Source organism: Limulus polyphemus, unplaced genomic scaffold (genome assembly GCF_000517525.1).
Source record: "Limulus polyphemus unplaced genomic scaffold, Limulus_polyphemus-2.1.2 Scaffold1674, whole genome shotgun sequence".
NCBI lineage: Eukaryota > Metazoa > Arthropoda > Merostomata > Xiphosura > Limulidae > Limulus > Limulus polyphemus.
Genome location: NW_013667284.1, coordinates 64,572 through 91,443, shown reverse-complemented (window position 1 = coordinate 91,443; position 26,872 = coordinate 64,572). Strand labels below are relative to the sequence as shown.

Genomic DNA, 26,872 nt, shown 5'->3' with positions numbered 1-26,872 from the left:
TTCTTGTTGTGCTATCTCCTTTCATAGTTAATTAATCGCATTTCTCATCTTTTCATAGTTAATTAATCGTATTCTCATCTTTTCACAGTTCTTGTTGTGCTATCTCCTTTCATAGTTAATTAATCGCATTTCTCATCTTTTCATAGTTAATTAATCGCATTCTCATCTTTTCACAGTTCTTGTTGTGCTATCTCCTTTAATAGTTAATTAAAGGTAATTTCATCTTTTCACAGTTCTTGTGCTATTTCCTTTTGTAATTAATTAAATATATTCTAATCTTTTCACAGTTTTTGTTGTGATATCTCCTTTCATAGTTAATTAAAGGTATTCTTATCTTTTCATAGTTCTCGTTGTGCTATCTCCTTTCATAGTTAATTAAAGATATTCTCATCTTTTCATAGGTCTTGTTGTGCTATTTCTTTTCGTAATTAATTAAAAGTATTCAAATCTTTTCACAGTTCTTGTTGTGCTATCTCCTTTCAAAGTTAATTAAGGGTATTCTCATCATTCTTGGTACTTTGCTATTTCCAAATTAACTAAAGGTATTCTCGTTTTTTTTTCAGTTCTTAGTGTAGTGTGCCATTTCATTTTTGGTTTAGATAATACATCCCTGATGTTTGGATATGTCTCGTATTACAATATGAAAATATTTCATATCAAGTTTTTATTGAAATTTGTTCATTATTATAGTCCTTGCTAGTGTTAGAAAGATCAAATACACAGAACAGAAAAACTATTTTTCATAACCTAGGACAAATAAAAATATTTGATTCTTGAACATTTCAGCACAACAAAACGATTACACTTGAATTTTTTTAAAACAAATTTTAGGAATAGCTAGCATTTTTTTTTAAACTAATTAAATTTTATTCATTGTTAGTTATCATGTTGAGAGTAATGTTAGTAAGATACTTAAATAGTTCATAACCTTTCTTATTATACAATTGTTTTGGACATTTTTCATACAAGTTTTGTATCTATAATATTTTTCTAATTGGAAGACTATAATTCCTAGTTTGTCACAAAAACTAAATGTAAAATTCTTCCGGCACTCACTGGTACTGAGTAGGGAACTTATTTTTTTAAGGCAGTACTAGTACTGGGACTTATTTGAGCTGCTTTGTCGTTTTTTATTATTACATGTAGATTTTTTTCTTTTTCAAAAACAGGTCCACTTCACCCAGCTGAGTATCTACTTTTTTCTGAGAATTTCATCTCTGCTTGTGCCCACTTCACACAAATTTATGCACTAAATTAATGATACAATTCATTATGGGTAACACTATCAAATATCTACATCCAGCTTCAAAAATTACAGTTGTAACAAGTACTTAGAAACTTACAAACCCAGGTTCTACATAAATCACTTTATTTAAATGATATTCAAGATGGGCCCTTGGTTCTAAAAAAACAAAGACTATAAATTTTAAGTTTATGAGAGAAACTCAAAAGTTCAAAATGATGCCATTTATTTCCCTAACTAAATATAAATAATATTTTAAGACAAAAATATAAAACCCTATAACCCCATCACTTTTGGAAAGTGGACCTTTCTTCATCACAGGCAAGCAGGGAATGAGATATTTTTTAAACAAAATAAAACATATTGTAGTCTGAGTACAGTAGAGTTACATACATGTTGCATCATTTAATAGTGAAACCACAGGAGTGATCCATTCCATAAAATAATAAAACTTTGTGAATTGACTAAATAACTAATATTGAAATGGTGTATTTAAGTGTTTTACACTCACAAAAAAGAAAACTATCATTCTATTGGTATTAGAAGAACTTGCGGAATGCTACGAGCTTCTTTTTTGTGAGTGTAGATCACTTAAACACACCATTTCAATTTTCGATACCTCACTACTATAAAGGCTTGGTTTAGTCTGATATTTCATTGGTGGTAGTATCCAGGGTCACTGACGAGGAGTGGAATTCTCCAAAACTAGTCTGGCTCACGGACACACCCCCAATGAAAGAATAGACCATTCCAGCTTTTACTTGTTGTTAAACAAATGTTTAAACAACTCTATTCAACAACTAATATACTAATATACAATAACATGGAAAAAAGCACAACAGTTTCATTTTCTTACATATTTTTGTCTGGACTGAAAATAGTACAAGTAAAAGCTTAGTGACAGTTGTATGTATACTTCATCACAATTTATTCCCCAGTAAATTACTAAACATTTTCAGCACTAATTATTTACAAGGTAAGATCCATAGTAAATCTCTTAATTCCAAACACCTAGATTTGCACAAAAATATATCTTATGGAAACAAAATATTTGACCAAGAAGCAAACCTGCACATTACATAAAAATATTGTAAGTTTAATTTATAAATGATTTTTAATGCAAGAAAATGGTTTTAGAAAACAATGACTCCAAAAAATATGCATAAAATTATATATACGCACACAAGAAAAATTCCCCGATAACTACATATCAAAAAATAACAGGTGTTATTTTATAACCAACTAAAACGTTAAAATTAATTGTATTTTGAGAGAAAATTGGAGAAGTTAAATTTTTTAAAGATCTTCATGTGCACCTCGTGTCAGCTCAACACTGTCTGAATCTGGTCCAGGATACTGTGGATAGTTCATGCCAATATAGGCAAAAAAGTAGCGAATAAACTCTTTAGGAGGATGCTCATACATTTCCTGAAGCGAAACAGTTCCACTACTGTCTTTATCTAACTTGTGAAAGAGCTGAAAGTATAAAATGTATTATTTTTTAAATTCAATATTGAATCAAACTAATCAAAGTAATGCAAAACATTATTCATCTAGAAAAAATAACTATTAAAATAGTAATAAAAATGTGTAGGTAATAAACAAAGAAAACACTGACTGGGAGAATAAGTGAAATAACTGGATCTGTGATTTGCCTTTGAAGCAAATAGTTTTAGTTTGTTTTTTTCATGTAAGATGGACAAAATATAAACTGTATTTTGACATTTCCACTTTAGACTTGCAGCTTGTAGATAAAGAAATACTTAGAGTTTCAACAGAGCCTCCAGTATTACTATACAGTTTATTAAGCTACAATTTGAGAGTTTGTACTTGACCTTTGGACATAAATATGAACAATTTATAAATTATTTCAGTGTATGTCTTACAGTACTTCTTGCTTCCCTGTGTAGTTTCATTGAACTTTATTGTAAGAAAAAAAAATGTCTATAAACTCATTGCTAAAGAATGACAATGGTGTTACATGAGACTCATGCCTGAAAAAACAGAAAAAACTCTTGTTTGGTGGTTTAACCATGAAATTCAGAACTCACAAAAGAATATTTCCAAAACTACTGAATAATAATAAATTTCCACAATTTGACCCAGTTATACAAGGTGGTAATGGAAAAAACCCACAAAAACAGATGTTACCTAGTAGATATCATATGATACCAAAACTAAAAAATTAAGAATGAAAGTGTTGAAAGAAAGATCCTGATCATCAACTGTTATATGGCACTTGTTACGTATTAGAATTTCAAATGGCCTGAAATTGAGTTAACTAATAAATTTAGATTTAGTAGCTAAATTGTACTTTAGATTTAGCAGTTAAGTAAAAGCTGATATATAGTCAGTTTATGATATTTGCCAATAAGATTGATACACACAGTTTTCTTTTATAATGCAAATACATTTTAATATATAAACACAACAATACAATTTACAATAACAGTTATTACAAACAATGATTTATAAACAAAACTTTCACAAACTTACAAGCAATATAAAGTCTTCTTTCTAATCTGGAACTTCCTTGATATCTTATCGAGTGTTCACGATGAGCAAGTTAATTACAAATTAATGTAGACATGATTCGCTTAATGGGAAGCTAGCTAGCTTTGTCCTTTGCCACACATGCTGAGTTTTTCACCATTGAAGTTAGATAACGTTTTTGTAAAAGTATTAATGTTCGATGTGAATCCACTGAAGTTAAATGAGTTGTAATGTTCGAACTTTGTAAATGCTCCTGGTCAAATATCTGAAGTTTTTCGATTGGTAAGCATTATAACAATCACAGTTACAGCTACCGCACTGTATAGCACACTGACTATAGCAAACTAATAATACACACTCTTTTTGTTCACATCTCGTTGGTTATATTTATAGCCATGCATAGGCATTCTAGAAATTTCAGTTTTACATAATAATACTGATTTAAGCATTTATGTATACATATATATTGTTGATTCTTACTTTCAAGAATCTTCTACAACTTTTGAAAAAAGGCGAGAGTTTCACAATACATATCTAACACTACAAGCTATGCATGTTTTTAAATATGAACTTAATCTAAACGTTGATATTAAAAAAACAAATTTGTTACAACTACATCTATTGAGTATTAAAAATTGGCTTTAGACAATTTTTAACTATGATATTATATACATATTGATAACATTACATTAAATACAATACATTATTCAAAAGATTACAAAACTTCAATAATAATTACAGTATAGAACACAACCAATACAAATAACCTTATGATCATAAGTACATCAGCACAAATGTTATCAAACCTTATGACATGGATTATCTTAAAACCATATTCTCATAGTAATAAACTGTAATTTAACAGCCTTATGTTTGTTTTCTATTTCTTTCTCTCTTTCTACTTTTCTTTCTTTCTGTCTTTCTTTCTCTCTGTCTTTTTCTTCCTCTCTTTTTCTGTCTTTCTCTCTTTCTTTTCTTTTTTTTTTAAATTATATATCCCATAGTGGGTAACAATACTAAGACCATGTCCTCAGGACAGAACTTATGTTCTTCAAAAGCTGGGATAGGTTTCAAAAAAGCAACAGGAATTTTCTGGTTAGATTTTCTGATTAACTGACAGGTATAACAAGTTTTACAAAATTGTAAAACGTCTTGCCTAATTTCTCATAATTTTGTCACATGTCTTGTTGCCACCTAAATGATCTCCCATGGGGTGTTCATGGGCAACTTTCAATATTTCAGAACTATAAGCTTTGGGAACAATGATTTGATAAACAATAGCCCAGTCTTTTGAAGCTGGCACATTTGGTGGTCTCTATTTCCTCATAAGCACATCATTTTTGAAAAAATAACCATTTGGAACTTTCTCCAGTTCATTGTTTGGGAGTGCATATTTAAACAGTGAAGACATCTGTGGATCCTTTTCTTGCTCACCAATCAGTTTACTTTTAGTAAATGGAAGTTCACCAAGTGAATCAGATCCTTCACGTCCATCATTATCCCTTACCGAGGAATCATCAGTAGGACAGTTATCTACAAGATCCTTGTCAGATACAAAAAATGTTTGAGACAAATCTATAATATCGTCCTCTGAATCCATGTCTATCATTTGTTTCACCTTAATTTCTTAGTCTGAGCTTGAGTCACAGCACACGAAGGAAACACATCTGGATTCTCCTCAATGACATCATCATCCTGAGATGAAACAGTGATTGGCTCATTAACAATTTTAGGTTCGGCAACAACTTTTGCTCCAGCCAAATCATTTCCCAACAACAATGATACACCCTTAATTGGCAGGTCTTACTCCAACCACAACTGGTCCCAAAACTAGGTCTGATGCTAAATAAATGTTATGAAGAGGAACATTAACAAAGCCACCTCAATACCCTGAGCAATAACAGACTCACCAGTGGCAAAACTCGAATCTAAACGCAATATACCTTCTAACAACAATGACCGAGTCATCCCGGTATCACGTAGAATATGTATGGGTGTGGGATTGCCAGTGTCATTTATCAGAGACACAGAACCAACAGACACAAAAGGTCTAAATTCCTCCCTGATTACATCAGCCTTTATATCAGTGGCCATATCAACAACATCGGGTGATCTGGTGAAATCACATACATACGTGGACACAAATGCAATGCCTCCTTTTCTTTTTCAAACATCAACAATCGGACATAACATGACCAGGCTTTTTACAAAAATGGCAGACAGGTCTTAATTGTTTTAAAGAAGTTTTATCCTGACTGTCAAAAAGATTTCAAACCAGACGAGCTGGAGTTTTTAGAAGAAACCTCAACTTTAGTGGATTGAACAGATACAGGTTTTTGTTGAGATGGTAGTAATTTCTTTTTAAGAAAAGTGGTTTTATGTGTTAAAGTGTAGTCATTGGAAAGAGTGGCTGCTTCCTGTAGTGTTTCAACTTTCTTTCATCCAAGTAAGTTTTGAGGTCGTCACATGCACAACATTTAAAATTCCTCAATTAGACATAATTGTCTTAGTATGTCGAAACTGTTGCCAATATGCATAGACTTGCACCATCAATCAAAATAAACCTCTTTTTCACGGGCAAATTCCATACAAGTTTGATTATTTTGTTTGCAATAACCTTGAAACCTTTGGCGATAAGCCTCTGGTACTAACTTGTATGCTTTGAGAATAGCTGCTTTAACCTTATCATAATTCGTACAATCTTCTAAAGAGAGAGTGACATAAGCTTCTTGTGCTTTACCAGTTAAAACACTTTGTAATAGCAATGACCATTTTTCATTGGGCGATTCCATGGGTTGGGCAACCTTCTCAAAATGTTGGAAATATTTATCAACTTCATTTTCATTGAACGGTGGTACTTTTAACATATTGATTAAGTTCAAAGTTGTCATTTTACCTTGGTCGATCAATGTTGAGTCTAATTTCCATTTCTTATAGCCTAATTTCTTTTTCAGCTTCAATGCAAGCTTTTTCGGGCCTCGATAAGCTTATTTTCTCTTTCAGCTTCAATACAATCTTGTTCTTTCTCTTTCCCAGCTTCAATACAAGCCTGTTCTTTCTCTTTCTCAGCTTCAATACAAGCTTGTTCTTTCTCTTTCAGCTTCAATACGAGCTTGTTCTTTCTCTTTCAGCTTCAATATGAGCTTGTTCTTTCTCTTTCACCTTCAATACGAGCTTGTTCAAGCTCAAGTTGTTTGAATTTTAGCTGGATCTTTATTTTTTATCTTTATCACTCAACCCTGATTGGCTAGTAGGGACACTAGAGTATTCCTCTAATGCTTCCTTGACATTTTAATTTCTAGTTCTAAGACTTTGGCAATTTTGAGCAATTCCTTTTTGTTATATGCTTCTAGTTGTTCTAGGGAGGGTGATTCAAGAATATCTTGATAATCAGACATGATCAAGTCTTGTTGGCACTGACAGATATAAATTCAATTGTGATTTCAATTTTAATTTAGATCAATTTTGTCTCTGATTCAGATCTTGTACACAAGCCCCCAAATTATTATATTACATATTAGAATTTCAAATGCCCTGAAATTGAGTTAACTGATAATTTAAACTTAGTAGTTAAATTGTACTTTAGACTTAGCAGTTAAGTAAAAGCCAATATATAGTTAGTTTATGATATTTGCCAACAAGATTGATACACACAATTTTCTTTTTTAACACAAATATGTTTTAGTACATACACAACAATACAATTCACAATAACAGTTATTACAAACAATGATTTATAAACAAAAGTTTCACAAACTTGCAAGCAATATAAAGTCTTCTTTCTAGTTTGGAACTTCCTTGATATCTTATAGAAGGTTCACAATGAGCAAGTTAATTACGAGTTGATGTAGGTACAAATCGCCGGGAAGCTAGTTAGCTTTGTTCTTTGTTACTCACCAGCCACACATGCTAAGTTTTCCACCATTGAAGTTATGTAATGTTTTCATAAAAGTACTAATGTCTGATGAGAATCCACCAAAGTTAAATGATTTGTAATGTTCAAACTTTGTAAAGGTTCCTGGTCAAATATCTGAAGTTTTTTGATTAGTAAGCATTATAACAATCACAGTTATAGTTTCCAAAGTTTATAGCCCACTGACTATAGCAAACTAATAATAGATACTCTTTTTGACACGTCGCATTGGTTATATTTATAGGCTTGTTGAGGCTTTCTAGAAAATTCAGATTTACGTAACAATACTGAGCTACATTTAAGGGTTTACGTACACACATATATTGTTGATTCTTACTCTTGAGAATCTTCCGCAACTTTGAAGAATAAGCAGGAGTTTTGCAATACATATCTAACACTGTAAGCTATGCATGTTTTAAATATAAACTTAATTTAAACAAATGTTGATATTAAAATAAATATATAATAATAAATTCGTTACATACTAAAGTAGCTAGGATGAATACTAAAACACAACTATTCTCTAGTGAAAATTATTTAACATTGAATTAATCAGAATAGAAGTCGAAAGGGTGAGAAGAATTAGTCAGAACTGACAAATAAGCTGATCTATATATAATAAAGTAACTTGTAACTAAGAAAATCAACTGAAAAGTGGTCAGTAAAGAATGCAATATTATAGCAATGTCTGCAGACTAAAACTGAAGATCATTTCTCAAGAAACATTACCTGAAAAAATGCATAGTGAAAGCTCAAAGACATAATATCAATATTAGAAACTCTTCAAAACATTTTTAAAACATCCATTGAAGATAGAAAACAAGAAACAGAAGAATCTACAACAACAACAAGACTGTAAAGTAGCACTGTCAAAGATAAAGTAAAAATAAGGACTATGAGAATATGCTAGATTCATTCTAAATATTTGCAAACTTATGGCAGCGCTTTCAGATAGAGGAAGAGTTTTATAAATGTATGTAATTCATGCAAACTGAAACCTATAATTATCATATCATGAATAGCACATGAATAACATGAGAAGTTCTTAATGAAACAGTCAAACTCTTACAATTTAATACACACACACACACACACATATAGAAAACTTACACATACAGTACTTAAAGCCATAGGACAAGCCTATGGCTTTAAATAACCAGCCAGTTTGTAGCAAAAGTATTGTAAAAGCACTGTAAAGCACATATTCTCTAACTTATATTACATTGTGCTTAAGGCATTTACTTTAAATAGTAATAAAAATGTTCAACAATAGAGTATCAAAGTGCTATATGAATAACAAAGTTTAAGGTACCTCTTCTACAGTCTCAGGAATGTTCACTTTACTCATAAGGAAGACTTCCATAAACTCTTTAAGAGAAAATTCTTCATGACCTTCTGCATTTGTTATAATTTCATACCTAAAAATGAAAAGAAAAGAGCATACAAGTGTTTCTGTCACAAATGCAGATTTTAATCATTCCAATATTTTAACACGAGTGCTTTAAATTTTGACATCCCAAAAGTATCAGTACATTCATCTCAAAATTGTTAATAATTCACTTTGTAGTAACAAAATAAGCTTATTTTATACTTTAAAAGTTGATAAGGTACATAGGTAAAATCAAAGGTACATAGGTAAATTCAAAAATATAAGATAAACTAAGCAAAACATTCTGCTTATCCTATGCTCTTCACATAAAATGACAATGAGAACTAAACTACCATAACTGCAATGTATGGTGTTTACATTGGCTTTAAGTAATATTGTTTTATTGAATAAAGACTAATGGTGAATCAAGCAATTAACATGAATAAACAATAAGCACTGAATAATTGGAATTCAAGATATGTTAAATCTTGCTGTAAAAGTTACATGCAAAAATACCTTAGTATTAAGAAAATGTATCAACAATATCAAAACACTGAAAGTGCCACATTAATACTAAACACTACACATCTTAATTTTAAATATTTACTTTGCATTAGTCTCCAGCCCTTATTAGATAAGTTATAGTTAAAATATTCAGCAATATCCACTAAATGTAATGATGTAAAGTGCATAATATTAGTTATATTACAGAAAATGCATATAAATCACTAACTGATACTAAACACTGAAAGAATAATCATAAAGTAACGACATGATTGCATATTATTTACATGATAAAGTTTGCCTAGAGATCACTCATCAATACAATAATCATAAAGTAACGACATGATTGCATATTATTTACATGGTAAAGTTTGCCTAGAGATCACTCATCAATACAATAATCATAAAGTATGGATTAAACAAAATATTTCAAACTTGTATCTTAAGAACCTGGTGTTCAAGTTCTGGGAGTTTATTTTCACTAAACCATGTAGTTTATTACTACACAATGGATTTTCTGTGCTGTGCCCACCATGGGTTTCACAACCTGGTATTTAGTATTCTGTACTGAGGCACTTGCTGATACATACAGTCCCAGAATATAAGAGATTGGAAACAAAGTATATATATTATGTGCACATGTATGCCAAAATCTAGAATGAACCTTAATTTTACTGGAAGAGGGCGATTGGTAACAGATTAAAGTGACGTATGTATATATATACATGAATACATAATATATATATATATACACATACCTTTGCATTAATTGATGTCATTGTCAGAGTACTTTGTAATGTTTTTTTTGTATAATGTTATTCTATACAGCGTGTTAACTTTCTAATGATGCATAAAAAATCCATTACATGATTTCATTGGTATTAAACCAAGCTCAAAAGCTAACATGATAAGAACTTGAAGTCATATGGTAGTCTCGTTCAGCACTGCCCCCTATATTAAAATTTTTTTTCGCATGCCACAAGCCTTGAACTCTCACGTACTTCGTGACCAACATAGTTCAACTGCGTCTCACATATAAATCATCATGCAACAACCCTCCACCAATAAGAGTGCAACACACCCTCCTGATGCATGTGACTCCCTCTATTCAATTCTACCGAACTATCACTTCGAGATTAGGCAGAAAACAAAACACCAGTTTGAAGTGGGTGGAAAGTGTAAGAGGAGGTAAGTATCTATCAGAAATCTACTTTCAGTATAGGAAAATGATAACTTCTGATACAGTGCATACCTCTTCTCACCCGTATAGCTAGAATCCCACATTGAATAGGCAGAGGGATGAGTGTGTAGGATAGAAATAAATATCCTTCGAAAGCATCCAAAGAACACCCATGAACTATGATCCCTGTTGAGAGTGGGAAACTTCTGTACCAGGTATACTCTGCACCCAGTGTGGGGAATAGGTGTTGCATACATGAGCGAAAAATGGAAGGAGCACAAGCAACAAGGGAGAGAAAACCAGTTGGGTCAGAATCCAAACCACAGTATACCGGAAGCTCAATTCCATAGAAGAAAGACCATAGAAAAACCATCTACAGACAGAGAAATGGGGAAAGGTAAAATGGATGTGCTTCAAGGTGTAAAGTGGCTAGGGCTCAACATGTCATACACAGCCAGTCAACTCTAGTAAAAAAACCAAGCAATATTGGAAATAGAAATTCCAACAAGTGGTAGGAGGGTCCATACTGTTTTCACCTCAAGTTACATAGAACAGAAGGCTATAAAGTGCAAGCCAATCTATGAAATTGGCACGTATACACAAATCCAAAACCAACTATATATCTGGGAACCTGACATCTGAACAATGGTAAGAATGAGTGTGCCAAAGTGGCAGGTCACATTAAACTCAAACCCAATCACACTGGTACTAGAATGTGCAACATCAGTCTCGGGCAGGGAAAACACACTGAGGTGGAGTGTGAGAACCATCACTCCAATCAACATTATCATCCGGATAAAATCACACAGAAACCGGAGAGCTACACCACCCTCTGGGTCCCACCATACAAAACTGGATCACCTCTACAAATATATATTGCAAATGCACCCTCCGGATTGATCCACATAGAGGCTGGGTGCCACATCAACTACCGAGACCCACCACACAGAAGTGGAGCACATGATTGGAGAATCACACACTATCTACACCAGCAGAACATCACCACCCTACTTTCTACTGAATGGAAGTGATCACATTCAGAAGGATACCTCCATGGTCCACTATCCCAGCAGTTCGGAACTACAAAGTGGCAAAGACTCCCATACTGCACTAGAAGAATAAGGGGAGATAATATGTGGTGGAGAGTCCAGAGGAATACCAACATCAGTGACAGTGCAAAGGATGACCACAAAAACCCTATTTTAAAAGGCAGACCATCCCTGATTTATTCAATCAGAGGGATGGCAGGGATGGGCAGTTAACCCCTTCTGTTTTTATCCAAGCTAGTCCATGAGTTAGTAAGGTCCGGAACGGGTATATTAATGAAGCAAATATATCGTAAGGAAAACCTATTAGTGATCTAGTGGAACACCCCATCTCAACAGTGTGTGTTATTAGCTGAAGGTATATTGTTTTATTATTAAATCAGCATATTAATGGATATATTAATGAAGCAAATATATATCGCAAGGAAAACCCACTAGCAATCTTGTGAAACAACCCATTTCAACAGTCTGTGTTATTGGCTCAAGGTATGTTGTTTTATTATTAAATCAGTATGGCTGTACAGTGCAAATTTGAGATAAAGGAAACATACCTGGACAGGCAACACTCACCATAGAAAGAAAACAAGATATATATATAAAAAAGAAAACTTACCCAGTCACAGCCTCACTAAAGTTTGAAGGATGGTAACAGGTGGAAGATGGTATCCTGACAAGGAAGAAATATTCACCCAATGAAGACAATGGGAGATGAACGTATGAGGTATACTCCACATGCCCGACTGAAGAATTTCTTCCAATGGATGATGGAGGTGAAATGCCAGAGAAAAGGTAAGGTGCTGTATCTGATGCAACAACTGGAACAGATTTCAGGAAGAAGGAGACAAGAATGAAGATGCCAATTCAATCAACAGTGAAATCCAATTGGTAAGGGTATCAAAAGAAGAGTCATGGACAGAATAACATTGCCAGGGAATAAAGAGGCAGGAACAGGAACCACGGAATGGAAGCTGTACAGGCAATGTAACGATAACGATGAAGAGCACATACAGGACATAGAAGTCTATCAGGATTAGACAAGGGAATAAAGGTGTGTGATAAGGCTACTCGATAACCAGGTATGGAAGAGACAAAAGTCTCATGATCAAACAGCAAAGTGAGGAAATCCATAACAAGAGGAACAATAGGCCTAGAAGCACAACCAAAAACGTCTGCACTAGATCACTGCAAGAAGTAATAGTTCGGTAGATTCAAATCGGAGTGTCACATGATGATTTATATGCAAGATGCAGTTAAACTACATGGATTGTGAGTATGTGAGAGTTCAAGGCTTGTGGCATGCCAAAATTTGTGCATATAGAGGGCAACACTGAACAAGAAGAAAAGGCATGCGAGAAAAGGCAATGTATCATACCAGAAATTAATAATAACTCTAGTTTTATTAGCCTATAGATTTGTCTAGGTGTTTAATTTCTACTTTATCTCATCCTTTGTTATCAGAACAGTATAGTGTCAATATTTTGTAATGGTTTAAGGCTCAAGTGTTTGTGTAGAACTATTATAGTAAAACAAGATTAACGTGAGTCATATTAAGAATAAGTATTATGTATATAATTTCCCCAAAAATTATATTTTTTCCCAGCTTAAGAATAAATACAACTTCTCAGATTTGTGATTTCTTCTGATAAATTACCAATAACAAAATCATTGTATTTCATACCTGCTCCCTTGCATTACACATTAACAACTTGGCCTATAAACATGTACCTGTGATATAACTACTTGTGTACATGTAGGTAAGCATGACGAAAATATCAGTAAAGTTATCATTAAAGATAAAATCAACCCAAATGCTTATAATAATATATAATGATGTATACTAATGTTACAAATCATCACAAATGTTACCAGATTTGACCTTCTATTTAAAGTAACTAAAGTAAAACACTGCAGTGGAATTATGATGACACATATTTAAATACATGTGTAGTAAATTTGATAAGTTCTTCTAATATCTGAATAATGCCTGAAATATTGATCATCCATCCTTCACAAGTAAACAACAATCTTTTAATATCATCTTAGCTGTGGTTCAGATTTTATACTTGTTTTTCAAAATAATGAAAAGGCTTAGCTATGAGGTTGTACAAATTGAGTTTTCTAAAAATTAAAGCTCATGCTACTTAAAAATGTTATAGCAGTTCATAATTTTGAAAAAAATCTTACAATTCATGAATATTTGCAATACTACTAGTTTCAGATTTACATGTTACTAAGAAGAAAGTTTACAATAACATCACCCTCTAGGTAGTCTTGTTAGGGAATAAAGAGGGTCACTTTAAAATTCTTGAGATATGGCGAATTTAGCAGCTAAACACCATAATCTCAGGCTATATTCACAGTTCAAAAGATACCCATAACTTTTGATTTCTTTTATAATGTAATCAATATTTTCACACATATGAAAACTTACAACTTCTACTACTTGAGTAACTAGTTAAAAACTTGTATAGCATAGTTCTATTTAGAATTCACAATAACGTTTTCAAAGAACATAAAAAGATTTTCCCCTTGTGAGACCATATTGATTTACCAATGAAATTTTAAACTTTGCTAAATGTGAAAGCATGAATATGAGTCCTATTAACACCTGCAAATTAAGCTATTTCTCTGAGAGAAAAACCTCAAAACTGAGAAATGACAAAGTGAAACTCATGTTTCCAAACATAATGAGCTAAGTGGTGCTACTACACTTATTAGTGTAAATAAACAACTGGATAGCATTATTATAGATCTTTACTTTGAGCAACAGTCACTCAAAAGAAGATACTGGTATAGTTCTCATCAATAAACTGAAACAAACATCCTGTGAAAAGAAAGAAAATTGCGAAATTTAAACAAAAATACTGGGAAGCAACACACAAATTATCCACGAAACCTTAACAGCAAAAAGTTCAACATAATGTTTTGACCAAGATGTCTCCAGAACGGAGTTTCTTAACTGACTTTGAGAGCCAGCAAGCCCCTCTAAGCCCTTCTGAATAAAAAAAGGGGACATTTGCCCTAAAGATTTACCAGATAGTGAATGTAAGTTCAGAAAGCAAGGTACAGGATCACATTGTGCTGGAGATGGCTGTGCAGAGTCTTCTAGGCGTAGTCGTTTACCAAAAAGCGGAGTTTTACTATTTTTTCATTTGGATTGGGAGGATCCACAATTAAGAAAAAAGTTTCAGTTTCCACTGACCCCACCCGCCATGGAGTCCTACAAGGGGATGCACTACAATGTCAAACAAGGACACTGCAGCAAAGCCAGGATTTCATGAGCACTATACCCAAACACCAGCATCAGACATGATGTCCACAACACCCATTGAGAATGCCCAACACTGGTACTCAGTTGACCCTAGCCCAAGTGAACCAGCTGATTGTCCCTTGGGGGTCACCCCAAGGCCACCCTCCTTCTGGAATTCAAGGCCAAAGTGGTGTGTTTCAGTGCCCCAGACACCACTCAACTACCAAGATCCTCTCCTCCCCTTCATGGGTCGCCACGCACGGCAAACACGTGGGTGGATGTTTAGATCCCAGAAGAAGTAACTGAAAATACAGAACCTTCCCCCCAGGTCCCCTCACCACGTACAGGAATCCATGTCGAGGGGGAACACTAAAGTAGCCCAAGACTTGGTGGCTGGTGCTATCAGCCAGTTGCCTTCTCTCTCTGGGAGGTAATTTAAAATTAAGGGCTGTGGCAGGTAGCCCAGAACTTAGTAGCTCTACCATGAGGCAGCCCCAAACTCACTGAGCCATGCCAGCCAAAAGCTGAAAAAACTTCATTTAACTCTTTCAGCACGGGCTCAGTTCCTGGGACCGACCTTATAACCATTTTGTGCTTGTTATAGTTTTCATGCTATAACTTTTAAATTAGTAAGCATATGTCAACAAAATTTGGCAGATTATCAGTAAACAATACAATGCTTTCATATGCAAAATATCAAATATTTATATTAAGTCTTAAGGTTCGTAAAGCAATGTTTTTCTCATGCCTTTTTATTCATTTTGCATGTTGCCTATGCAATATCCAATGTAATTTTTATCTTAAGATTAAAAATACTTTTATGCATCAGAAAATTTTCAAATTTCACATGCAAAATCTTTATAATCTCCAGATAATTATCAACTTTTTTGTTTAAAACTATATTTTATTTGTTATTTTCACTAGTGTATTTCTGTATGGGTTGGTTCGATATGACCAACTTCGTAACCACCATAAAAAATTAGGAAACAAATAGAAATTATGCCTCTTTCATTCTAGAATGACAACAAGTTATAACATGAAAACATAAATGTTTAGACTAAATAGCTTAAATCTCATAACATTATACATTTATATATATTTATTATTTTTATTAGATTGACCTTTCAGCCGTGCCTGGCTAACAATACAGAAGTTACAATGACGTGGCAAATGTGCACTCATGTTACCGTATCAAGTAGTGTAAACTGACCTTTAGTCTTTATAAAATGACCGTCTTGGCTGTGTTTTAGTAGACTAGTATTTTGTAAAATACAGTCACATTTAATTATTATACATTATACATGTATATAGATTACTGCTATTTAAAAATCAGTTCTTAAACTTATTTTTCTTAAACATAGAAAAGTAAATAAAGAAGCAAAGAAAACAATTATCTCTTCTAGTTATGACCTTTGTACTCGGTTGCTGCTTGACGTAGGTTGCTAAGCCTTTTAAAATTTCACACATGGAGGATATGAAACAAAATATTTTTTATAGGTTTCATACATACAGTTAAATAACCAAAAAATCATAAATTACTATATCAATACCATAGAATTCCACTATAATTTCTCAAGCTTAGTAACTAAGCTGTATTTCAGTCTAAAGAAATACAAAATTTTGAGCAGGCTAAAGACACAACCTACCTTCTTGAAATCTTGGTTCAAAAGAAAGAGATGGCTTCCCAAGAACTTAAAATGGCTAAGAAAACCACTAAGGGGACATTCCAAGCTTTTAATTGGTTATTCATGTCATATATAGAAGTAAGTGTATGTAAGGGTGTGTTTCCAAAAATGGAAAAAGGTGGGCAGGGTGCCACTGTGTTTGATTTATTACATGATCAATATCTTAGCAAATAAAAAAGATAAGAGGTTCTTTACTGATATGAAACTATAGACTTAGTATTTTGACATCACAAACATCTAATTTGAACCAGTGCTGCATTCAACATATCACATGACACACAAAAATCAATGTTTAAACTGTGTTTTTTAATATTTACTTTTAAATTAAGAAATTGAGTAGGACATAATACTAATATTTGAATTATAAACTACAGTTTGATATCATACTTATTGACATAAATTCATGAAGTAGTAGTTCAATAAAATTTTAAATGCGAGTCAACAAACGTGATGACATGGCCTTTCACCCGTGACCCATATGGAAAGGGTTAATCAAACAAGTAATAATAAGATATAATAATAGAAATATTCTGGTAGTTGAAATAATCAAAGTTGTAATAATCAGATATATTAATTTAGATTATTTTCAAGTCATGACTTGTAACACTAATGATTAAGTTGAACAAACTTAAATTAATAAAAAAAAGATTTAAAAAAATCATTATGGCAATCTTTCAATTACTTGGACTGTTGGATTAATTGGAAACACTAATTTCGATTAGTTCATTATTTTCATGACTAATCAATGTAACTGATGCTCATATGTAATTGACTATATCAATTAATCAAATTAATTGCCCAAATCTAAATGATATCCATATTTTCCTTCAGTGATGGAATCAAACTGTAGTTGAATTTAAGTGATCTTTCATGATTATATTTACTAGCAATAATTCCTATTTGTAGAACACCATTTTTGCTTATTAGGTATGCACTGCACATATTGAAATCTTGGTTCAAAAGAAAGAGATAGCGTCCTAGTAATTTAAAATGGCTAAGAAAGCCACTAGGGGACTTTGTTTTATTTAATTACAATTTCAACAGAAAAAAATACATATGCACTTTCCATAGGTTAACCAGCTACACCTACGAATAAGCTGAAAATGTAACTGAAGCTGAAGCACACTTCCTTATTTTGGAAAACTTTACAGAAAGGTATTTTCTATCTTGACCAGACTGTAAAATATGGAAATTAACTTACTGTCGACGCCTTGCGTAGGAGGGTATTCCAAGCATGTTAAATGGCAGAAATTCTTGAAGTTCTTTACCTTCACAGTCCGATTCATTAAAGTAAAGAAGATGGTGAAACCATATGTTAAAGGCCAGGTTGCGCTGTTTTGTAGACCGAACATGATGAAACCACCTGAAAAAAATTCATCATTACACATCCAAGAAAGCACTTAAGAATTGTTGTTAGTTTCCTAGCAATATGCATGTACTGTAAAACTACATGTTAAAGGCTGAATTACACTGCTTCACAAACTTAGGAATTCTAAGCTATAACAAACTACCAGAAACAGAATTTAGAAAATATAAAATTATATTGGTATTAAAGGAGAAAATGTTAAGAGAAATACCTTGCATAATTTGTTATAACTATATTATAGTACAAAATAATAATAATGTCTATAATACAGACAGATCAAGAAAGTTTAATGGCAATAGTTTGTTATAACTATATTATAGTACAAAATGTTGATTTAACATTTGTCTACACATACAACCACTTCGGATAAATTAATTTCATTTTTTGGTTAATTCTTACAAAACAAAATTCAGCTATTAATATTAACTGTTTTTTATATAATATTAACATATTAGCAAGACATTAACACAATTGCTGCCATGTGTCCCACCAGCAGGTCACAATTGACTTTTAGTTATGGACCATGTGACACACTGATGTATTACAGACAATTGTGTTTCAAAGCTAAATTTCTCTTGTGGCATATAAGTATGGAACACTGTAACTGCTCCTTGACACCTCTTGAATGTTTAACTTTTTTGTACTTAATCTATTAGGCTATCTTGTGTTAAGCTAACATGTTAACTTATAGTCTCACAAATCATACAGGAAGTTTTATATGTTAAAATTTTTGTGCCAAACTAAAAACTTGTTTAATACATACAAAATAATTACTGGCACAACTAAGTCTCTTGGATGTTGTATGATGAAAGATCTCTGATCGATAGTAGTGGCAGTTTTATTTTACTTACATTTTATATTTGTTGAAAACTATGAGATTTACAAATGTTGATAAAAATTACTTAGTAGTACAAATTTCCAAATTCTGAATAAATATTTCAAACACACACACATACACATGTATGTATAATTCATCAGAAAAAGGATGTTACTATGTTTGAAACATTCACATGAGATTACATTTCAATATATTAGTGTTAGAGCTAGGCAATTAATGGTATTTGTCAATTGATTAATTCTCCATTAATTGATTACAATTGATTAATACAGTGCTCGTCAAACCATAGCACCATTGAGTAAAAAGTTGAGGCAGGTACAGACAGCCAGTAAACCTCCTCCTAGTCAGTACTTCCAAACTAGCATTAGTAGCTTTGCTATAATACATCTTGCATAACAATTGACTTAATCATTATTTTGACTAACAGATTGTTGGAATAATCAAATACTGTAATGATTAAAAATACTAATTTCAATACAATCAAAATTTCAATTAATCAACTGTTTGAATAACTGAAAATGGTCATAATTAGAAATACTAATTTTCATTAGGTGATTATTTTTGTGACAATAGATTGGAAAAATAATTGAAAACAGTAATAGCCAAAAACAATAAATTTGTTTTATCAATTTAATTGTTATTTTGATTAATCAATTAGTTTACATGGCAGTAACTAATGCAAATGTTGCTTATAGGTAACCAGTCATATCGGTTAAATTGTCCAGCCCAAATTAGTATCAACATCCAAGGAGACCTTAATATATATATCTTATCTGAACTTGGAAAAAATCATATACTAGGCTTTTCTGAAGTAACTACTGGCAACCAAATTAGGTCATACAAGTAAATGTTTTACACACCTACATTATTGCAATTCTACTTATAGTTGTGCAATCAATAGGTTCCAAATTATAATTGTTGGCTATTTTTACATAAGTAAAAGTACTGTAATTTAATAAACATGTTTTTCTCTCATAGATAAGATTTAGCTAAATGTAAGCACACTACTTTAAATTAATAGTTTGGGAAGTTCCTATACAAGGTAATGTCAAATGAAAAACTTGAAAGATTACACAATTTTTCTTTGCAAGTATATACAACTATGAAGTTATATCTATATAATTAAAAGAGTAATGAGTGTGGGGTGGAAGCTTTTTATCTTCATTAAACTATACAAGTATGAAATTAGGGGTAGTGAAGCAATGTCACTATATGCATAAAAGAGGGGTGGGTATAGATAGTACTATGCATTACAAAAGGAAAGATATTTAAAATAATGGATCTGTCATCCCTCAGATACCTATTTCAGACAGCAGTGTTTATGTGTTAAGATTTTGTGTGTGAATTTCTACATTTGTTTATATAAACTTAGAGTGCTGGTACCATCACCCCTTTGGATTTTAATACCAGGTTTTAATACCTGGTACCCAGGTTTTGAAAATGCCACTAAATATTTTACTAGATAACTCAATCAGTTTGTCATCTTTTATTAGACCATTCAGCCCAAAGTGGTTTTTGTACTAGAGGTGTTTGATGCATATCATGTTTTGGAATAGGTTTAACCTGCCAGCCATTCAGTTATCCCTAAACACCATCAGATTCATTCAGAACTCTAAGTACCTAACCTCATACATGAGTAGTCTAAACTGGCCACTTAACTGTTTTAATTACTTTAAATACACAGTACTGCCTTTACATTTTATAAACTTTGTGCATTCAAGCATAAAATACCACAACCAAAGAAATACAGCGTATGTGAAGCACAAATTTTGTCCCTAGTTTTGGATAAAACATTGGGTAATAGAAAGTATATACTTATTAGGTGTATATTTTAAAACAATTTGTATTTAACATGCTTATCTAATGTCAGATTTGGGGTAATAATTAAATCAGAAAGGTTACAAATTAAAACTAAGAAAAACATTAACAGTGAGAAGATCTTGAATTACATTTCTGTTGATATATTACATGTTATAAATGTAAATTTTGAAAAATTTGATGATTTAAATCAAAGTAACTCTTCCAGGTAAAGTGTCTAGAAAAAAACAGACAATCTAACTCATTTATATCTTTTTTCCTCATAATATGGGCATTAATATGAAAATGTATTTCTGATAGGTACTTCTCTCACCCACTTCCCGTTCTTCCTCCCTACTGAGATGCTGGTGCTTATAATTTGTGCCTGCCAATTCTCAAGTATGAAAATTGTTCTAGAATAGTAGAGGGAGCAAGCTGTGCCAGTATATATTGCACAGTATGATTGGTGAGGAGTAGTCACATGATCTGCACATGTTATGAAATGATGCAAAGCTGTTGGGGTATAAAGACTGGTGTACCATAGCAAAATGTTTTTTTAGCAATGCTTAGAGGATAGACCAGGATCGAGATAGCTTTGGGTGAAAGGAGGTACTACTGTTTTGAAATAAACCTTTTGGTTAGTGTTAATTTCTTTTAAATAGTATGAACATATATGCATGTAATGAACTACTTTTTCATCCTCCCTCAATATATTTGTAACTAACATAGATTAATAGTTAAAATCTACATATGCCATATCTCCAAAATGATTTGGTAAAATATAATTGGTTTAAGTAAAAACAGTTGTGAAGCTCCAGTTATTTTTTTCTTAATGTCAAGTTTCAAAAGTAGGGAAATATTTACAGCAAATGAAGCATTCAAAGTGATACTGTTGAAGAATTATTATCGAAAAAATGGTCTAAGCTAGTTGCTCAAAAAAATGAAAGTTAACATTTTCCTAAATTGAAAATGTATTTTCAATAATACTTAACTCCACTGACACTTTAGCTATTCCTTGACGTTGGCTTTGCCTATCTAAGCATTGGTTTCGCATGCTCCAGTCTTTTATATTCCACTTAATTGCCCTTGGCAATATCTAATTTGCAAATTCCTCCACCTGTGTCAATGCACCCTCCATCCTGACACTGTAAATAAACCCCTTACTCAGATAATGTAATCCCTTTTTCAAGACTTGCACCATCCCAGTCACTAACACTGACTCTTTATGGGGAGGAAGGGTGGGAAAGTGTCAGGTGAGGTAAGTATTATTGGAAATACATTTTCAATTTAGGAAAATGTAAATTCCAAAACATACTGACCCTCTGCTGATACTTTAGCTAAAATCCCACTTTGAGAAGGTAGAGGGGCTGGTGAGGGCACTGTCCATACAGAAAGCATCTGTATAGAACAGGGGTGCACAAAAATAATAAGAGTGGTACCCAAGTGGGGAAACTGCACTACACCCAGAACAGGTATGCTCTTTACCCAGAACTTCAGATTGGTATCAAGGGTGGAATAGTACGAGTAATTATTATAGGCCAGCCCAAACCAGATAACCGAGGTTCCACAACTCAAAGTTGGAATTAAGGGGTCATGGTCCCTATATCCCATGGTGATGGCTAGGGCAACTGGACTGCAATGTGATGTATAGATATACTTTTGATTAGATCCCAACCCATAGCCATAGAGTGGTGTGTTCCAAACCAGCAGAATTATGATGAGAAAGTAAGCAACGCTGTAGTGCACAAACTTTCTCTTCCACCTGAAGAAGTCCAAAAGGCAACACCCTAGACTCAGAATGATGGGATCATATATGCCTTTTTGAAACAAAGGAACATAACTCATTCAGTCTGGAATTATGAGCATTCATCCTCACTCTCCAACTGAGTGGGCAACGAGCATTCCACTTGCTTCTAGAATTATGGAGAGGACATAAAACAATGTGTTCAACCAAGGACCTAGGATAGAACCACTTTGCAATCAGAATTATGAGGAGATAGAGGACCTCCATAAATGAACAACATACAACTTGATATTGTTCATAAGAAGGGCACACCCCAACAAGATAGCATAGATATCCCTCTTCTACAAGACTGGAGGAACACACTCAAACACTCTGGAGGAAAAGCTATAACTGTCCACCACCCCAGCAACTTGAAACTGGGTGTGGTAAGGTCTCCCTAGCTCCACTAGTAGAATCTGAGGGGCGGTGATGCGTGTTGGGGAGTCCTGAGGAACAGTGCTCTGGAAACAGTGCAATAGGTGAACCAAGTTCCCTAAACTTTTAAACCCAAATGACACCAATTTATTCAATCTGATGATCAGCAGGAACAGGCAGAATCTCCTTTAGCTTTACTCATGATAGTCCATGACAATATGATAATACCATATGCAAATGCACCTAGATGGTCTTATGAAACACCTCATTTCTACAGAGCCTGTTGCAGCCCGAATTAAGTATAGTCAAATAGGTTGCTAGTTCGAAATCGGATAAAAGCACACTTGTCTGAGCAACACTCGCCACGGAGTGGGATCTGGTGAAAGCAAGATGTAAGGGATCTTGAAAAAGAAAGAAAAGATAAGATTACTCCATATAATCTAGCAGATGTTGTTAAAACAGTCATGAGGGGTAGTGGAAAACCTGTAGAAGAAAAACTGCCAAATCATATAAAGAATAAGAGAGAAAAGCATTAGGAGAAGTCCACATACAGGCCTATAAAATATCCCCCAGTGAATCAAAGAAATGGGCAGTCAAAGACATAAATGTGCTAAAGCTGATGAGATGTAATTCTCAGAATATTCCTCACCTGTAAAATCCAGAATATGCAACCTAGATAATTGCAAAACCACCTCCAAGGATGTAGGGATAAACCATTGGAAACTAAAGTATCTCACAGAATATAGACAAGAACTATCACCATGAAAGGAGTTAGAGTCACATAACACCTCTGGGCCTGACAGGACAAAACAAATGATCAACATGTGATTGATTGTAGAGGTGAGAAATAGTTGACAAAAGAATTGTAGAGAGGGATGTATTCCCTTCCCTAGTGGCCAGAGACTTAGAAAGAAAGGACCTATCAGGGTATAGAAGGACGTAAAGGGAGAGATAAAAGAGTCCTACAAACATGTCAACAACTCCAGCTGATGACATCAGCATGTCAAGAACAACAAAATACCCATTAAGGGAGAGATGGTACATGAGGTTAAAGGCTCAAATGGTTGTCAAGATAAAGCATGTAGTACCACCTTAATATTTCGATTAAGTAATGAAAAAGGCCATTTGGGAAGAAGGCTGGATGGGACTGGGGAGTCTAAAACCATCAGATGTTTATAATAACTAAAAAGAGATGAAAAAGTTGTCTGACCTAAACGACAGGAGATGACGCTAAACCCAAGTAAAAAAACAGGTCAAAACAAGATATGGTGAACACGTTTGGTAAAGTGGTTATAAACTCCTTGTGAGGCACACCCCAGGCAACTGTTGATGTTAAACCTCAAAGAGCTGGGAAGAGTCTTGGTGTAGAATGTTGGGTTGAAGATGCCTCAATAAAGATGAACAAAGAGGAAGATGCAGAAGTGGATTCACATGAAGAAACTGTAGAATAGGAAATCATGGCTAGGCTAGCAGCATCTTGCAAGTAGGGAATCGAAATATAGCCAGAACTCTCAGTAACAGAGGAAGTGAAGGAAAGTCATAGATGTACAATCCCATCCAAGCAGGACTGATTGCATCTACCATCCAAGCCTGAGGATGAGGTAGTGGAGATTCCAAAGCTTGTAGTTGAGTATCAATGAGTGGCAAAAGCTAACAATGAAGCCCCAAAGTGAGAACAAATCTATCAGAAAACTACACAATGGGGAATCCATTTGTTCAGGAGAAAGTGAGGACTGAGACTAACAATCTGCTATGAAATCCATCAACCCAGGAAAATGGCAAGCCAGAAAGCTGACATGATTGGAATAGGCCCCATAGAAAAGAACCAAATTTAACAGACCACTGGAATTGAAGAAACATCTCATGAGGATATTCCCCTGCAAAAGATCTAGACATTTCCTGTTGGACAGCATGAAGTTCTAAGTTACTGATGCAGAATGAAGATTCATCCTTCATTCATATATCATGGAATTCCAGACCTTGAAGATACACACTGCATCCCTGAAGTGAAGTATCTGTGAAAATAAACTATGGACAGAGGGGTAGTATATACACACACACACATACAAATGCTAATGACAGAGGTGATCCAAACCAACCACCACTCACAAACGAACATGTTGCTCCTGAAGAAAGAGACTGAAAATTCCAGTGTATTAAAGTTCCAGATCCGTTTGTTTTAATGAGACCATTGAAGGAATAGCATGTCCTCATCCCAAAAAATGCAAGAGATTTGAGGGAAGCCCACAGCCCAGAGATAGAACCATGCCTGACTGCTCATTTCATAGCCTGGAGCTGGATGGGAGGTGGCTGAGCTGGGCATAAAACATGGTGAGAACTTGTACAACCTAGCAGAAGACATATGATGCAGATGCTAGACAAAAAGCTTGATCCATGAACTGCAGAACTTGATCCCAGTACACAAAACATAGCTACAAGCAAGATGAATTAACTATGAGAATGTGGAGAAATGCCTCAGCAACCACAAACTTGGGCAACCAAGGACCTGGTAAAGAATGCCAATGTAGGGTAAGAAAAAACTCCATTGTGGGAGAAACAAAGAATAGGTTGAGATGAGAAAGAACGATGATCATCCATGAATCTCCCTTTATCTCAGGCACAACGAATAAACAGGAATAAAACTCTGAATGAATGGGAACAACTGTCACTACTACCCCCGTGATTAGTAACTTTGATAAGCGTGAAATGAAAATCCACACCCCACTGGTCAAGTGGAGGTAGAAATACCATAGAGTGAGGATAATGGAGGTGGAGAACTGAATGGAAAAACCAACCTCAATACCAGAACCCAAAGTGCCCATGGAACTGCAGTGAAGGAATACCAGGTGTCCAACAATAGTTGTAACCTCACTATAACTGACATCCCCCCCCCCCCAACCTAGGTTGATACTAATGCTAATAGTGTAAGTCGACCCAAATGGAGTGGCCCTGAAACTAAGGTCTGAGTCTTTCACCTACTAGAGCCAAAGAAGGTTGAGAGGTCAACAACAACAAAAAAACAAATGTCTGGCACCAATTTGCCTGGCAAATGCTCTGGGACACCTGCAAACATGAAGTGATGATAAAATGAAGCCATATGTAACACCCAGAGGATACAGCAAGTAGACAAAGTCCCTTCACCCAGGTATCTCTACAGAAGGAAAAGAAGCAGGCAATCTGACCAAGGTAAAAGACAATAGAAAACATTCGTCTGCAAATTAATGTGGGGACCATTGATAGTTTGCCAACAATTTGAGGGGGAAGAAACATCACAGAGCAAGAGTGAGATGCAAACAAGTACAGAAAATGTGATTGATTCAAGATGATCACATGAACCAACCTGGAACCCCATATATTCAAAATTAAATAATTTTAATCTTTGGAAATGAAAAAAAAAAATCTCCCTGGAGTTGGAAAGCCAAAGCATGCAAACAGACAAACAAGGGTACAAGGTATATCTATCCCATCACTTAATAAAGCAGTAAGTCACTTAGCATGAACCAGGAATATCATGTGAAGTAGGAAAAACTAATTAGTTCCTTTCGACCACCATCAAGGGAGGAGTAGACTTAAAGGTCAAAGAGAAAACCCCCAAAATCTCATAAACCAAATGACAAATTGAAGAAAAGGAGTAGGAGGTGGTTAATCCAAATTGAACTCGTGAAAAGCTGACTTAGTAAAGAAAAGCAACAAAAAAACCAAGTCAAAATTCTCCCCAGAATAACCAGGATCAACAAAAGAGGCAACTTCAGAGGCCCCAGGCAAAAAACACCTCTGGGCCGAATATATGTTTCCATCTCCCAACGAATCAAAACATGGACAGCCTCAACTGAGAGTGACCCCCCTCCCAACCATAGAGACATGCTAAATAACAAAAGGAGGAATAGGGGAAGTCAGATTAACTGCTGTGCTGACAACGGTAATAAGGAAATTCATACCTGCAAACATCACGTCCAATTTTTTTTTTAAAGGAAATTATAATTATACGGAAAACCACAAGGTGACACAAAAATCGCAATCCATAATGGAA

The 26,872-nt window shown here is 34.0% G+C and overlaps 1 protein-coding gene across 4 annotated transcripts in view; it reads right to left on the bottom strand.

Moving 5' to 3' along the window:
• Nucleotides 1-622: 622 nt before the first annotated feature.
• The window catches only part of LOC106464517 (lysine-specific demethylase 8-like), a 39,675-nt gene continuing 13,425 nt past the window's right edge, over nt 623-26,872 (bottom strand). For all 4 annotated transcript variants that reach the window (XM_013924663.2, XM_022392254.1, XM_022392253.1 and 1 more), the window contains 3 exons: nt 17,885-18,046; nt 8,962-9,067; nt 623-2,719 (listed from right to left, as the gene is read on the bottom strand). In XM_013924663.2, coding sequence (XP_013780117.1) covers nt 2,540-2,719; nt 8,962-9,067; nt 17,885-18,046 — 448 coding nt within the window. In that variant the 3' untranslated portion in view covers nt 623-2,539. The remainder of the gene's footprint in view (nt 2,720-8,961; nt 9,068-17,884; nt 18,047-26,872) is intronic.